This window comes from Oryzias latipes, chromosome 8 (genome assembly GCF_002234675.1).
Source record: "Oryzias latipes chromosome 8, ASM223467v1".
Taxonomy (NCBI): domain Eukaryota; kingdom Metazoa; phylum Chordata; class Actinopteri; order Beloniformes; family Adrianichthyidae; genus Oryzias; species Oryzias latipes.
This window is the reverse complement of record NC_019866.2, coordinates 20,240,802-20,256,539: the sequence shown is the minus strand read 5'-3', so window position 1 is coordinate 20,256,539 and position 15,738 is coordinate 20,240,802. Positions and strand designations below refer to the sequence as shown.

Genomic DNA, 15,738 nt, shown 5'->3' with positions numbered 1-15,738 from the left:
AACTAATCTTTGTGTCAAACTTAAAACGTTTGGCCACGACTGTGGAGCAATGGTCCCCCCTTGTGTGCCAGAAGATCCACAATCCCTGTTGTAACAGTAAAATATGTCCAACACTAGAGGACATATTTGTCCTCTCTGCTATATACAGACAAAACCAGGAGCCTTCCTTGAAATATGGAGACGGTTGTTCCCACGTACCAGAAGCCGCTCAGCCTAATAAGCGACAACTGACTCTTGACTGTTTCACATACTTTAGTAATAAAGTTGCAGACACGAAAAATTCCTGTTTAGTATAATATTTAGAAAATACCAGTTTTATGACGGTTGTGTCACTTTATTTTGCTTTAGTTGTCCATCACATCGTAAAAGTTGGACGCTGCTAAACCGCATGAATCAAGAAGAAAAAAATCAAAGACTCAATGCCATAGGTGTGAAACTTATAGTCTTTTATTAATAATACTCAACACTCCAGTTGTTTATCATGTACAAAGAGAAAGAATTGGCTTATTTCAGCACTTATAATTGTAGATATTATCCTTATTAGAAGTACCTTAATGATGTGGTTTTTTTTTTCCTTTTTTGCCATTTTGTCATGAAATGGTTCCATTTGTTATTGATATTACTTTGTTCGTTTTCCATACAAAAAAGGTGAAGGGGAGTGTTCCCTGGTGTCCAGTATTTACACAGCCTGTACAACTTTTTTTGTGTGGTTTTCTGTTTGTATGGTGTAAAAGTTTTGGTATTATTTCAAAAGAAAAACGGGCCACAAAAAGAGAAAAGAACGGCCAAGAATAATATTTCTGTATAGTATTATGTATACAAGTGATGCTATTTATAAGGTACAATTTTGTCACCCACAGTTATTCGTAATTATTATGTTGTTTCAGTGACAGTCGGTTCTTTCATAAATGTGTGAAATACATTTAGTAGCAACCCCTTATGTGATTTTGACTTAATTGATATTAGGTCTGAGAAGAATGAAAACAAGGAATATGAACAAACACATTTTTGTGCATTATTGTCTAGTAAATCAATAAATAATACCAGTAAACAGGTTTTGTAATGACAGACTAGGAAAGGAACAGTTTAGTTCTTCCAGTTTGTAGAAGGACTCACACCAGTGACTCATTCATAAAAAATTCCATGTTTTAAAGTCAAGTCCAGCTTTTTTCTCACACGTTTTCACTTGTCAGATTCACTGGTATGTCCATCCCTGCAGCGTGATGGTAGTTGGTCCCGAGCGTCAGTTTCCCTGACAGAAAAAAAAACACAAACCTCAGCTGATGTGATAGATTTAAGCCCCTCCAGGATCAGGATGTTCTGGCTCAATGAGTCAATTTCTGGAGCTGTAACAGAAAGTTTTGCCCCGCATGATGAAACTGGAACCAGTCTGGCCTAAAGGGAACTGGAGAGTCTGGACAAGCCCTGCTTTCTCTGCGTGCTGGTTGCAGGTGCTGAACATCTGATAGGGAAGGTTTTAGCTCTTTAAAAACAGGAACTGATTTATCGGCACATTCGGCGTGCCAATCTGAGCATTTTCAGTTTTGGTGGCGACATTTATTGCAAACGACAGGAAATAATTTCGGTCAGCCAGTGAGAAAAATATGGAAACCTAATAGGGTTTATGTGCACAAGGGTGCATTTTTTCACTTTTCAATCACCACTGTGGACGTGAAAGCAGCAGAGGAGAAAAACAGAGTTTCTTCTCTCAGGGCACAGGAGAAGATTACAGCGACTTATTGGAATTAGTAGCACACAAAATGAGAGAGAGGAAATAACTTCTGGATGCATGGTGACAAAATTGCCTATGCACACAGCAAATTACAGATAATATTTGCAGCCTCATATGGAGAGACGCACGGCTAAGCAAAATAAACAAGAAAGCAACACATTTAAGGGCGTTCAGCTGTCAAGGAACACAGTTTAGTAATAGATGGATTCAAATAAAGCAACTCCAGCTGATTCTTTTGGAGCAAAACCACATAAGATGAGACACAACTGCTTATCTTTAATAAGGGGTTGCACAAATGCATTTCAGCTTGGCTTCTCTGTGCTATTGTGCTGGATTTCTCAGCAAAATCGACACTGGCAAACATCCAGTGTATGCACATGTGAGTTTCATGAATGCATTTTTTATATACATATATTTTTCTAAATTCCTTTACCACAGTGATGTCACTCCCAAACACAGAGAGGGAACAGGACAGGCCAGGCCGACAATGGCTCTAAATTCTGTGCGCAATCACCGTTAAAGAGACCAGATCAAAAACCGGGCAGCGAAAGCAACCGCCGCCGAAAAAAAGAAGAAAAAAGGATCACAATATACTGCCTCTATATGCAAATACCTCTGTATAAGTGTAATATTGTATTACATAAATGTGTAGATAATTGATCTCAAAAAGCATTAAGAGTAGCTTACCTTAAAAAGAGAGATTCTAACACAATTCAACTTAACAAAGACTGCTAAAACTAAACCTTTCCCCTTAAATCACCAAACGTCTACACCTACAGTAAATTATCCTCAAATTTTAACAGTGAAAAGAAGAAAAAAGCATTATTCTTAACATAATCGGTAAACTATCAGAATTAACATGAGATTCAAAGAAAAAGAGGTTCAATTATATCACTTATGTCTAGTAATATTTGCGTGTTAACTACATTTTGCATATTTTTGTTGGTGCATTTTCTAGTTTTTACACGTTTTTATTGTGGTTTTGCTTATTTCTTAAACAGCTGTAAAACATAGTGAAAGTTACATCCTGTCTGTCTCTTTACTGTACAGAGTGAGATGGTTTTTCAAACAGAATATTTACAAGGGAGAGACTGAACACACTGATGCTGATTGACGCTCGCTCCACGCTCTTCTCCTCTGTACCTCCGCCTCCTTCCGGCACTGTCTTGCTGATAATGGTTGACCTGAACTTTCAAAGGTGTGTGCGTATAAAAATTCCAGAGATCCCGATCTGTTTATTAGGAAAGTCATGGGGGATAGTGAGAGGCTGGATGAGTCTTATTTAAGGCCAACTCGATCAGTCCTGCTTTATCGTGAACGCTGAGTTTTTTTCACTCAGCTAGCAGAGTTAGTGGGAAGAAGCAGCACTAACAATTTCACAGAGACAGCTATTATAGATGTGTGGAGACGGAGGCTAAAAATCAGGGTCATCGATGTCCACGATCACATTTCCTCCTCCAGCTAACATCTCACAGCCCTTTACCTTCTGACCCCAACTAATCGAAGATCAAAAAACGGATGGAGATCTCCTTGTTTCAAGCATGACAAGTCATTATCAGACAGCATTGGAGAAGAGAATAATGGGAATGATAAGGCATGTCAACTGTACACTAAGTAAAAATTTCTGTGCAATAAATGAGGCCTCTTCACCTAAAAATCAGACAAAAACCGTCTCCTTAAGGAGCGAGGCCTCCACAGCTCAAATTCTCATCCTCATGGTTTTCCCGGGACAGTGTTTCTTCTCAGTTTCAGTTTTTTCAAGCATTTTTCTACTCACCAAACCTGTAAATAAGATGCATCTTTATTTTTTCTCCATAAAAATATGCAACACTCACAAACTGTACTGTTAGGGTTATGCAACATGTGTCCAGCAGAGGGCACTGTAACGGTTGTGTACCACTGGGAAGGAACAGCTGAAGACTAGTTGGAAAAACTCAGACTTGATAAATAATCATGCAAATTAGAGACAAGTTTGACTCGGATTTAGATTGCAGCTGTAGAAAAGGAATGTTGTGGGAATTTGGAATAAAACAGACTTGGAAGGTCCATCAATGACTAGTTAGGTGATGACGTAAAACACTTATTTTCAGATTCTCATTTAAGATTTTATTTCTCACAACTTTGTTTCACATTTCTGCAGCTCTTCAAAATGTCGTTCTTGTATCGTCTTTCTCACAGAAACTAAATTAGGAGCTGTTAAAATACGTTTAAGACAGCCTATCAAGGTTGCACCGGTTTCAGGAAAAGAAATTGTGTTCTGAAGCTCTCTCACTCTCTCACAAACATATTAGGCTTTCTTATCAACTAATTTTCTTGTTGCATTCATAGTTTGTGGCTCAGTTTGAGGTACAACCCCAAGCTTGAGTTTCTTTACATCCTGTAATTCCACCATGGTCCAGATGCTCTTTAACTTTTTCCATTTGGAGACAAGTTTGCTAAATTCTCAAAGTTAGTTTGTTATGGGTTTAATCAAATGGTTTGAGCTAACTACACTAAAATAATCTTCATATTTATGAAGAATAACAAAAATGCTCTGCTTGACCTGTCCTGACCTACTTTTTTGTATAAAATAGGGTAAAAATTGTTTAAAATGAACAGAATTGTCTTTACAGTGTTGAGGAAATAATTCTGCCCGCTGAATTGTACCATATGTATATATGTGTTTGTCAGCTGAACAGTAGAGCCTAAATCCTGTGTTTTAGGCTGCTAATGGAAGCTTAAACTGGGAAATTTTCGGCATATATTAAGTAATGTAAAAACAAAGTTCTTTATTGACAAGCAGGAGAAAAAGCAGAAACTTCACTTTTAAACTGTTCATGAAATGTTTAAAGGGACATAACCCCTCCCCAAAAAAAGAAAAAAAAAACACAAAATGTCCTTGCTTTTTAGAGTTACATTTCTTATTTTCTCACAACATGTAACTGTTCAATATCTAATATTAAATGCCTGTGTACTTGTTGCATTCATTTGTGTTTACTGCTTTTTTGTACAACTGACGGAAAGGAGGCCAGGTGTTTTGACCCTAAAAGAGGATATATATTAAAACATGTACAGAAATGCAAAAATATTACAGTCACTACACAATATGATGGTTATATATTCAGCATTTAACCTGAACATTCAAAAAAATATAGCAAAAACTTTTGCTGCTATCTGTAAAGTAATGAGGATTTTATTTCCCATCCATGAATGTGCAGTAGTACATGATTATTGCAGTTGCTAACTCGTCTCTCATTTGACTTTTATTTGGATGTTCCAGGTTTTTTTTATCTCCTCCTGGTCTTCTCAGACCTCATCTGGTTGCAGCAGATGGTCAGCCAAACAGAATAAGTATTCTTTCTGTTCTTGCTTTTAAAAGTTTTTCTCTGTGGTCACAAGATTTCATCTTTTAGTGTGGAGAAAATATGCCTCCATGTAATCTGTTGGTCACTATAGACTTTATGAATTAAAGTTGATACTATTTTACAGGAAAGGTCTGAACCCAGTTGGACTGTAGCTAGCTTGGCTAATTTGGAGAATTATATTACATATTTTTTTCTTGGTTTGTTGTTTTTCTTGCTATTTTGGGAAGCATTTTGAGACTAACTTTGTTGTAAATAGCCATTAAAAGAAAGTACACAAAATGGAGAGTCAAACAGCTGCAGTAACAAAGGAAAAAAGGTCAGCTGCTCCAAAGTACAACCACAGTGGTGCAACCATAAGGGACTTAAAGAGGTGAACTCTGCTGGACACAATGAGTTAGAAACTGATGCAGCTCGATGAAACCATCTTTACACCCACAACTCGTTTTGAATAAGGATGTGACTTATTCACAGGTTTACATTGTGATGAATCAACGCACATTGTTCAAGCAAAGCCTTCTGCATGAGCATCTAAGACCGTTTCAAAGTAACGCCTTTCACAGAACACAATAGTCAGAGGCTGAAAAAGTAAGAGTCTGGTGAGTGTTATGTAACCTGAATAAAAGAAGTGGCCGAAAGGCTGTTGTGAAGCGAGACACGCCAGTCTATCAGGAACACTGGGACATCCTGAATTCTACAGGTTCATAACACACTTCCCAAACCAAACGTTTTCTTAAACAAAGGCATAAAAGACCTTACATTATTTATTGAAACCGGCAGCAGCAGTCTGCTGTCGATGCCTGCTGCGGTTTTGGCTCATATGTGATGAAAACACAAGCAGCCTGAAAGTGTGCCGGTCAGTCCTGGTGCTGCCACGCGTGGGGGACATTTCCACTGGAGACCTGTAAGGCACGTCCATCCACCCAGCAGCTTCTGACAAAACTTTGTTATTCACAGTAACACAAGTTCAGACCAACAAAAAAACTGCAATGTCTTGAAAACCAGGCTTTCCACAAAGGGCAAAAAACACAAATAAGAGGGATGTAAAATATTAAAGAAAGAGGAAAAAAAACTGGAGTTGAAGACTCAGTCTTTCTGGCTTGTTGGTCAAAGTAAGAACGACCACCCTGCTGCTACCAGGAGCAGATGAAACAACTAGAGATAGCAAGAAATTTATGAAATATCATATTAGTAGAACAGAAAACAAGAACAACTTAGTGATATCATCATGAGTTACCATAAACAGCATTGACGTCTTTGTTATTCACAACATTTTTGTTGTTCTTATACCCTGTTTTTCTATAAGAATATCATTTTCATCCATGATTGTATTTCTCGTAACAAACAGCTCTTTAGGGAGGATGATGAGGAGGAGCAAGGGCGAGAGGAAGAAGGGTGGGATGGGAGCAGATCCAGGCGGCGCCGTGGATCTGGTAAATGTGACAGTGTCTACTTTCTGCTTTGACACAGGGGCAGATGGACAGTTCATTCCTTCCTCAGTAGCACCCAGCAGGAGCCCTCAGACTGCCAACGCACCACAAGGCCAGTGGCGAAGATGAGATGTTGCATCAATACAAAATCAACAAAGGACAGTGGCTTCTCAAATACTGCTGGGACAATTGATGGAGCTGGGGTTTAGAGGATGCATGGGGTTGAGGGGAATGTTCTTTGATGATGATGCAGAATAGCTTTGGCCAGTTAAGAGATAGCATCCCACACCTCCTCAGGATGTCCTGATTTTATTTACCCAGTTGTTTGTTGACATTCTTACCTTTCATTCTTCTACATCAGAGTTGTATCCCTTTTTGAGAACTGTTTTTTTAATCATTTCTGGTTTCTATGTGTGTACAATGTCTTAATCACACCTAACATCTGATGCCTGTATTGCTCTCCTCCTTCTCCTCCCCGCTTCATTTTTTACACATCAGACTCGATGCTGGAGAGTTTCTCATACACATGGCCATTGCTTCCATTGAAGGGACGTGGGGGACCAACCCCCAGCATGGAGCCATGGTGGTTCATTCCACCAAGGCTGAGCTCTTTCGGGAACCGGGGAGTCACATTAGACATAACGCCGGCTGAGGCAGGCGCCGGCATATAAGTCGTTGTACTTAACTGGCTCCTGAAGTCACTACGGCTGTTTTTGGCAGCTTGTTGCTGCTGCTGTTGCTTTGTCATGTAATATTGTTTGGCTCCATGCATCAGACACTGATCGTCGCCAAAGGTGGGTATAAAAGGGTTTTGGTTTACCCGGTCAGGGTAAAGGGATTTGGATAGAGAGAATCCTGCCCCACCTCCTCCTTCCATCAAAGATCTGTCTCTGTCCCTCATGTCTCTTTCTCCAATGGAGCGACGATGGGGGCCTTCACCACCCCTGAAAAGGCCAAATGGTGATCCAGGACCTTTTCGACTGTCACCTCCATAAAACAGTGGGTCTCTGTCTCTGTCTCTCTCTGAGCCCCCATGTCGCTCAAATATGTGTGCAAACGGACTGTTACCCTCCATGTAGCGCTCCTTTTCCTTCAAACTGACACTCCTAGGTGGGGGCAACATTCCCACCATGCCTGGTCCACTCATCCCTCCACCTCCTCCCAAACCCCCGATCAAACTTCCCATCCCACCAGATTCCTCTTTCTGGAGGTCCACAAATGTGTCGTACGAATGTTGGCGCCTCAACTGCTTACCAAGTCCTCCACTCTTCCTTCTCTGCTGGACCTGAGATTGAGACTGAGGGCCTCCAACCATACCTCCAACTCCTCCCCCACCCGTTCCTCCCCCCATCTGTTCCAAGAGGTGGTTGTTGTCCTCACTGATATCATAGAGGTTTCCTGTCTTTTTACAACCTTCGCAGCGCATGCAAGTTGCAGAGCTTGGTCGGCTGTTTCCTCCTCCCGAGGAACCGCAGCCCATTCCACTGCCATAGCCGCCATTTCCACCTCCGTGGATGGACATTTGCTTTCCCCCTCCTCCCCCACTGGCCCGACAGTTTCTGCATTCCCACTCTCCTCCAGCCAACCCAGATCCTCCACCACTCTTTGAATCTGTCTTTTTGGGTTTACTCTTGAGAAAATCCTCCACTGGCACCAGTGAGGTACAGGTTCCAACAACTCCATCTCGACTCCCAGGGCCCTCAGTCAAATCCACATGCTCCCACTGAGGGACACCCTCTTTGGGACGAAACTGATCCAAATAAAAATCCCTAACGCTCTCCTTTTCTCTGAAAAGATACGAGTTCCCGTCATTGTTTCCCCCTCCTCCAGTTCCTCTCTTTCGTTCTGGGGGCAAGAATGGTGGGGAGGCAGAGCGTTGACTGTGGTAGTGGTGGTGACTGATATGGTAGGGTTTCCTCCTGTAGCCCAGCTCAATCTCGTCCAGCTCTCGTCTGGACTTTGCAGAGGCCGGCCTCTTCTTCAGACTGTCTCGGTACTGTTTACGCTTCTTGGCATTACCCTCCAAGTTTCCGTAAGTTACTGTGTGCGTGGAAATGTCTGAAACATCCGAGCGTACATTTCCATCTTCTTCCCCTCCCCTCCCTCCACAGTAGCTATGTCCTGGGATGTACGTGGAACTTGAAGCACCGCCCTTGAAGGAGAACTTCCCGTACACGTCAGGCAGTCCTCCTTTGAATCCTTGGCCTGAAGGGGGAGTCTGTCCGGACAGCAGGTCAAACTTGCTCATGTTTCTGTGTGTCAATGCAGAGCAGGGCTGGGTGGCAAAGATGGGGGCCACCCCTCCTCCGAGGCTATCACAATCAAACATGCCCCCCTCCAGGGAACTCACACTGCCTCCAAGACTGTGGGGCCTGTTGGGTGGAGGGCCAGTCAGCCCCAGGGTTGAGCCATGGTGGTGCAGGTAGTGATCCTGGTAAACATTGCTATCCTTGAGGTGAAGGTTGCCAAATGTCCTCTCCACCTCACTGATGTAGTCACTGAACATGTTGTCTTCTGGTAAGTACGGAGGTTTGCAGTCAGAATGTCCAGCTAAGCTGCGTCGATGCTCAGAGATGTCATAAACTGAGGATTCTCGACGAATGAAGTCCAAAGCGCTGTGTGGCGATCCGTTCACCCCAGACAGAGAGGCCATGTTCTTGGCAGTACGTAAGAGCCGCATAATGTTGGAATGGGTGTTGTTCATGGTTGCTGATGGGGAGTTCAAAGCAGAACTGCTTTTTTCCTCAATCTGCACTCCGTGGATGCAGCTGTAGATGCCCTGTAAGGGGAAAAAAGAGAAGGATTAAAGGGGGATAATATAACACAATTTCCTCCTGCTGGTAAAGAACTCTAAATCTTGTCTGTACACCTACCAGAAATATGGCACACAGAACAAACTGGAGGATCTTTTTCTATAATGTTCGTGAAGCCACAGAGACAAAGACTCTTGCCAAAGCAAAAAAATAAAATAAAAAAACTGATTCAATTCTCAGAGCACCATAAAATATTTGGTCCCCTGCAAGTGCACTAATTCTGTCACAGGGTAAAACACAAGTATTTGATTTGCTGATTCTGTAGGTTTGCCCACTAAATAAATTGGCAGTTTGTCATCCTAATGGGGAGTTCTTTTGAGCAGTGAGAGATTGAAAGTTACAAAGAAAATCAATTTTACAGAATTTTTAGACATTAATTTGCATTTATTTGATGGACATATGTATTTAAACCCCCTTGCTGGAAAGACGGCTTTTGTCAGGTCAGACGTTTCCTGTATTTCATGAGCAGGTTTCCTGTTGTTTAGCAAGTCTGAGCTTTAGTTTTCTCCATAGGTTTTCATTAGGGTTGAGGTCCAGAAACTGGCTGGGCCACTCCATGACCTCTTCAGCCTTTACTTGGGTATCTTAACTGTATGTTGTGGGTCATTATCTTGTTGGAAGACCAAGCCTCCTGGGGGGGTATTCCAGGAAGCATGTTTAAACTAGCCTGAGTTTAAGCCTGAACTCTGGCGGAAATCCGCCTGAACTTGCTTACTCGGGGTATGTCGGTTCCAAAAGACCGGATATAAGTTGGCGTAATTACTCTCGACTTGGTAACCCTGGGTTAGTGCACGTGCGCGGCAGGTACATAAAGGCATTCTCAATGGATCGCCGATTTACGGAGTCACCATGGAAACGCGTGGAGAAAAAAAGAGAGCGCGACACTTCAGTGAGGCGGAGTCTGAGATTTTAATGACGGCGTATGAAGATTATACGTCCATCAAAAAAGTAATACGGCTGCATCATCAAAAAAAAGAGTTTCTGCTTGTAGTAGAAGAACAGACAAAGTAAACGCACGAGTTTCTGATCTTATTTTCATTTTCCTTGTGACGCATATATATATAACTTATCCAATTTTGCCAACTTAAATGAATTAGTTCTATTGGTAACAAGTAATTGAGTTAAATTTATTCAACCTCATTTCTTACGTCTATAAAACTCAGTAATTTTTTTTACAACTCAAATTTACATATTTATTTAACTAAATGTCACATTACTCCAATTCAATTAATCTTTTTTCCATCTTAAATAATTATCATTCTTGAACTCTCATATGTTTACGTTTGAGCCAGCAGATATACTCATTTTTATAACAATTAAAAGGACGGGGGGAAAAAATGCACGGAGTGCAAAATTCATGAAAGAATTCTCCATCATTATACTTACAGCCAGAGAAGGTAGGAGTGCTATATAAACTCATCATCCTCTCCTTCACTCTCACTTATGGTGCAGAGACGTAAGTATAGTAGGACAAAATAACTCAGCAAAACACAGTAAAACAGCTAAAACAGTTAAACAACAAAAACATTTTGTCAAAAAGCCACACTTAAACCCAAATCCGTCCAGACAGGCAAAGGGAATGATATCCCAGAATCCCTTGCGGTGCCGATCTAACAGCAGCACCAAAGTTACACCTACTTAATTGAATTAATTTGAATGAAAGGAAAATAATTGTCTGAAAACTACGTGTTATTTTTAAGGTGACCTAACAAAAAAGGATTTATCTTAACTGAAGCAAATAATTAAGTTAGATCAAAGTTAAAAAGTTTATTTTTCCAACATCCATATGTGGTCTTATCACCCTCTCATGGTGGAAAAAGTATTATCTGAGCTTCTTCATCCACTAAATCATCTTCAAATGGACACGCCATGCTGCTTCATCTCTCTGTAAACAAACTAAGCTTCAACTAAACCTGCTCCGGACCAGATTATGTTCAGAGCATGAGTTGCTATGGCAACTTGACCTACCCTGAAACATACCTCCATTTCTGGAACCGAAAACTGAGGTTATCAACTTCCTTAGCCTCAAACTTATCGTGGGAGCTAGCATAACCTGCTTTCTGGAATACCCCCCTGGTGGAGAGAAGGAGGTTCTCACTTAGGATTTGACATTACATGGCTCCACCCATCCTCCCATCCACACGGCGAAATAGCTCTGTGTAGAAAAACACCCCAAAGCATGCTTTGGCAACTGGGATGGTGTTCTTGGGGTGATTGGCAGCATTTCTCTTCCTCAAAACAGGATGGGTTGGAGTTGATGCCAAAGAGCTCAATTTTGGTCTCATCTGTTCACAGCACCTTCTCCCAATCACTCTCTAAATCATGAAGGTGTTCACTGGCAAACTTCGGGCGGGCCTGCACACGTGCCTTCTCACGCATTGGGACTTTTTAAGCTCTGCAAGATGTTAAGACATTGTGGTGTAAAGTACTCCCAATGGTTTTCTTGGTGTGAGTGGTTCCAGCTGCTTTTAGATAATCAACTAACTCCTGTTGCGTGGCCTCACTGCTCTCATGATCATGGAAACCCTACCAGGTGAGATGTAGTTTTGAGCCCCAGACCTAAAGGTGGATTGATGGTCATGTTCTTGTATTTTGGCACCATTGCACCAGTAGTTGTCACCTCAACCTCCAGCTTCTTGCTGATTGTTTTGTAGTCCATTCCAGCCTTGTGCAGATCTACAATCTTCTCCCTTAAATCGACTGAAAGCTCTTTAATTTTTCCCATGTTGGAGAGTTTGGAGTCTGTCTAATCCGATTCTGTGGACATGTGTCTTTTCTTTGTCATTTTTTATCGCTCATTGTTCAAATGAACCTACCATTAGGATGACACACTGTTGATCTATTTTTAAGTGGGCAAACTTACAAAATCAGCAAGGGATCAAATATTTATGTCCTCCACTATATCTGTAGACACCGTGTAAGGAGAGATGATAGTTTTAGTGGGATTATCTAAATATCAATAGAGAAAAAAAAATAGGAACTGTAAAATTTAGGTTAGTAATAAGTAAAAACAGAAAAGAGGTCCCTGTGAATTAGCTTGATGCTAATAGGAAACATGTATCAGTTTTATGCTGTGACTGGGCTGTGCTTTTAGTAAATGAGAGGACAGTAAATACACAGCATTGTATGGCAAGAGAACTGACATACAAGGTATGACACTGTATAATTTATGGACACTGTAGTCATATAGTCACTGAAATGAGAAAAATCGCCACTGAGCAAATAGTATCAGGACTCACTGAGAGTGCTGTGGCTCAATGGTGGGTGATTGATAAAAGGGAAAGAGCCGTAAAAAACCTCTTTAGACCGAATGGTCAATACTTTTAATCAATGTGATTAGAATTCAGCTGTACAATTTCCTCTGACAGTTATTAAAGACCTCAGTTTCACGAGCCCTCAGTGCCATTGACCACATAACAATCTCCATCACAGAACACGGCCACACCAAGGAGAAAGCAGCTGATCCGTACAGTGACAGAAAGATGAACCGCTCCATTTGCATTCAGTGATGTACGGTACAATATCCAGATAAAAATGGATGTTCAGCTGAAAGTAAACCAGGCGTGACAGATGAGGGCCGTAAAGGATCGGATCAATTCCCGACTCACTTTTTACTCCATTTTTAATCTCCCCCGAACACTTGCAGATTGTTAGGGAAAGATGACGGTGTTACGTGTCAAGCTAACATTCTAAGACCAGGTGACCTTTGTGATGCGGGTCAGGCCGGGGATGAGGTATCATCCTACTGACAACTCATCCCGACGATTTAGATGCAAGTCTTCACAAATCTCCAGGCTCCAGCTCTTTGTTTTCTTTTTAATTGCATTCTGCCCACTGCACTGCAACACAAAAGCTTCATTCCTCATACTGTTGTTACAGATAATGTTATTACTTTTTTTAATTTCACAGTCTGTTAATGATCAAGTATACAAGGCTCAAGAACAGCGCCAACATGAGAGAAGAAAATGGCAAGGGAATCTTGATGAATTTGAAGTCTTCTCCACCTAAATCTGTCTTTCGGGGTTGATCCACTCATCTCCACTTCATCTCTGTCATCCGCTGCTGTGCATAATTTGTCATCACTGCATCCGAGTTCTGATTACAGCCCACCTTCGACCAAATCTGTCACTTCTTTCTTCCCACGACATCAATGACAATCATTCTGTTACTTAGCTTAATCTCAGAACAAGACCCTTTCCTCCTTTAGATTTTTACACCTGGTGCAGTTTAAGGTATGAAAAAACACATTTTATTCATGATCAGATGACAAAGAGTCTGAACTCTCTTTTTCAGTTTTACAGATTAACACCAGGCAGATGAACTTGTCTCAAATGAACCCAGCGATGATGTTAAAGGGCATTATTTCTATTGCTCCTAGAATTAATTGCAGTAATAACAATAAGCTTTATCTAGACTGGAATTTAACAAAGAATCACATCAAGAAATACAGTGAGACTCAGGAAGAAGAAGTGGCGCTTGTTCTTTAGTTGATTTGTTTGGAAATTTTGAAGTTATGACTTAATTTTTGATTCATGATTTATTATGATCAAATTCAACGTAAATTTTCTTCTCTTCCGTAAAAAACATTGTTGCCTGATTAAAAGAATGAGTCTCCATATAACAAGTAATCTAACCCAGACAAAGATTACATGAGTAAATTGGTGTTGCTCTTGCTAAAAATGAACAGTTCAGTATTTTTTTTTTATCAACTGAAGATCTTTAAATTCAGGAAAAGAGACATGAATTATCTGGGATTTCGTGAATCAGTATGAAGAAAGCAAAATTTGATATAAATGTATAATTAGATTTTTTTTAACCCAGCTCTACTAGTGGCTTGAAGACCCACTCGGATGAAAATTTTGTTTTTTCGTGTTTTTAATATGTTCTTGTGGCAGTTTTCTGATGAAATAGATTATTTAAAAAAAAATGGGCCTAAAATTGTATTTCTGAGTATTTTTTCATTCAAGTTGTGAATCAGAAGAAGACGGGAAAAAATACTGTTAGAAAAGGAGTTTATTTCTTATGTAGAAATACAATGGGTGGGCCACAAGCTCCTTGGTCCATTAAAATCTACTGCATCCATTTGCAGACACAGATTTATTTTTGTCTTCGTTTTCCTCGTCTGAGCTGGAATCTGGCTCAAAGCTATACAGCTGGATAGCTCCAGTTTTGCTCGCTGTTTATGTTGCACTGGTAATGTTGGTTGTGAGCTGCTGTAAACAGATGGGTGATGGGAAGTGGGGATGGAGTTACTCCACACCAACTGAACCATCTGTGGTTTTGACGACACACAGTGTTTATTTAATTTTTCAGATCACTGCAAAAACAGACGTCATTTTTGTAAACGAGAACAATCGGTGAGTGTTACATAAAGCCTAATTGGCCTCTGATCTGTTCCCCATTCAAATGATATTGATGCAATCCTTGAAAACAAGGCCGAGTAAAATTAAAGTCAACCGACATTTTCGCAACAAGTGCAACCCCTCGTGCACGCCTGTTAACAATGTGAAATTAACATTAAACAAAATCATCAGAACTGTACGCAGGACCAAACCCATAAATCAGAGGTTTTTTTTTCAGCTCTGCTTTCTAGGACCAACAACAAATCAAACTGAGAGAGCGCAGCAGCATGCAGTACGAGCTGTAAATTCGCCATGTGATTGAGCCTGCAGCGGCTCACCTTCAGAGGCATGTAGTCAATTACACCATAGCCATGTCACAACAATTCCTATGCAAATCAAACACCTTGGGGTGACTTTGGTCCCTTGAGATCCAGTAATCTACCCCTGCCAGTAGGGTGGCTGATTCTTTTGTTGAGTGAATCATTGATTTCAGCTGAGTATTTTGTAAATGTTTGCCTCATGAGCAGAAGAAAAGCCTGAGTTTTAGAATGAAAGGAGAACAATCATTTCTCTGACTCTGCTGTTTGGTTAAGGTGAATATAATATTCCCTCGTTTATCACAGGGGTTAAAATCCATAAATTACTTAAAAGTAGGATTACAAATGTTTAAAGACAGTAAAACTCCTCACTGCAGACTTTATTCACTTTTCCCAGTTTTCTCAGACAGACATGAACATTTTCACACCTTTATCCCTTTAAACTATGAAGGTTCAAATAAGTCCAGTATTAAAGAATAAGAGCATAGATCTAATCACGATAGAAGATTTATGTAAATGTGGCAAATTGAATGCACAGAAGGGATTGATAGAGAAGGTCGGTAGTCAATCAGAATACATGCAGAGCACAGTTTGCTAAAAATTGCATTGTAAAAAATTTGGATTTATTTTGACAGTTGTTCCTACAGACCATAATAATGCTTAATATTCAGCAACCGACTGTTTGATGTTATGAGGACTCTGCTAATAAAGTTGTTTAAACAGTAGATTCACGTTTATTATACTTAGAATATACCAGTTTTAG

The 15,738-nt window shown here is 40.6% G+C and overlaps 1 protein-coding gene across 3 annotated transcripts in view; it reads right to left on the bottom strand.

Moving 5' to 3' along the window:
* Positions 1-425: 425 nt before the first annotated feature.
* Positions 426-15,738, bottom strand: part of grin2b (glutamate ionotropic receptor NMDA type subunit 2B) — a 157,145-nt gene continuing 141,832 nt past the window's right edge. For all 3 annotated transcript variants that reach the window (XM_020705461.2, XM_020705462.2, XM_004071951.3), the window contains exon 17: positions 426-9,282. In XM_020705461.2, coding sequence (XP_020561120.1) covers positions 6,991-9,282 — 2,292 coding nt within the window. In that variant the 3' untranslated portion in view covers positions 426-6,990. The remainder of the gene's footprint in view (positions 9,283-15,738) is intronic.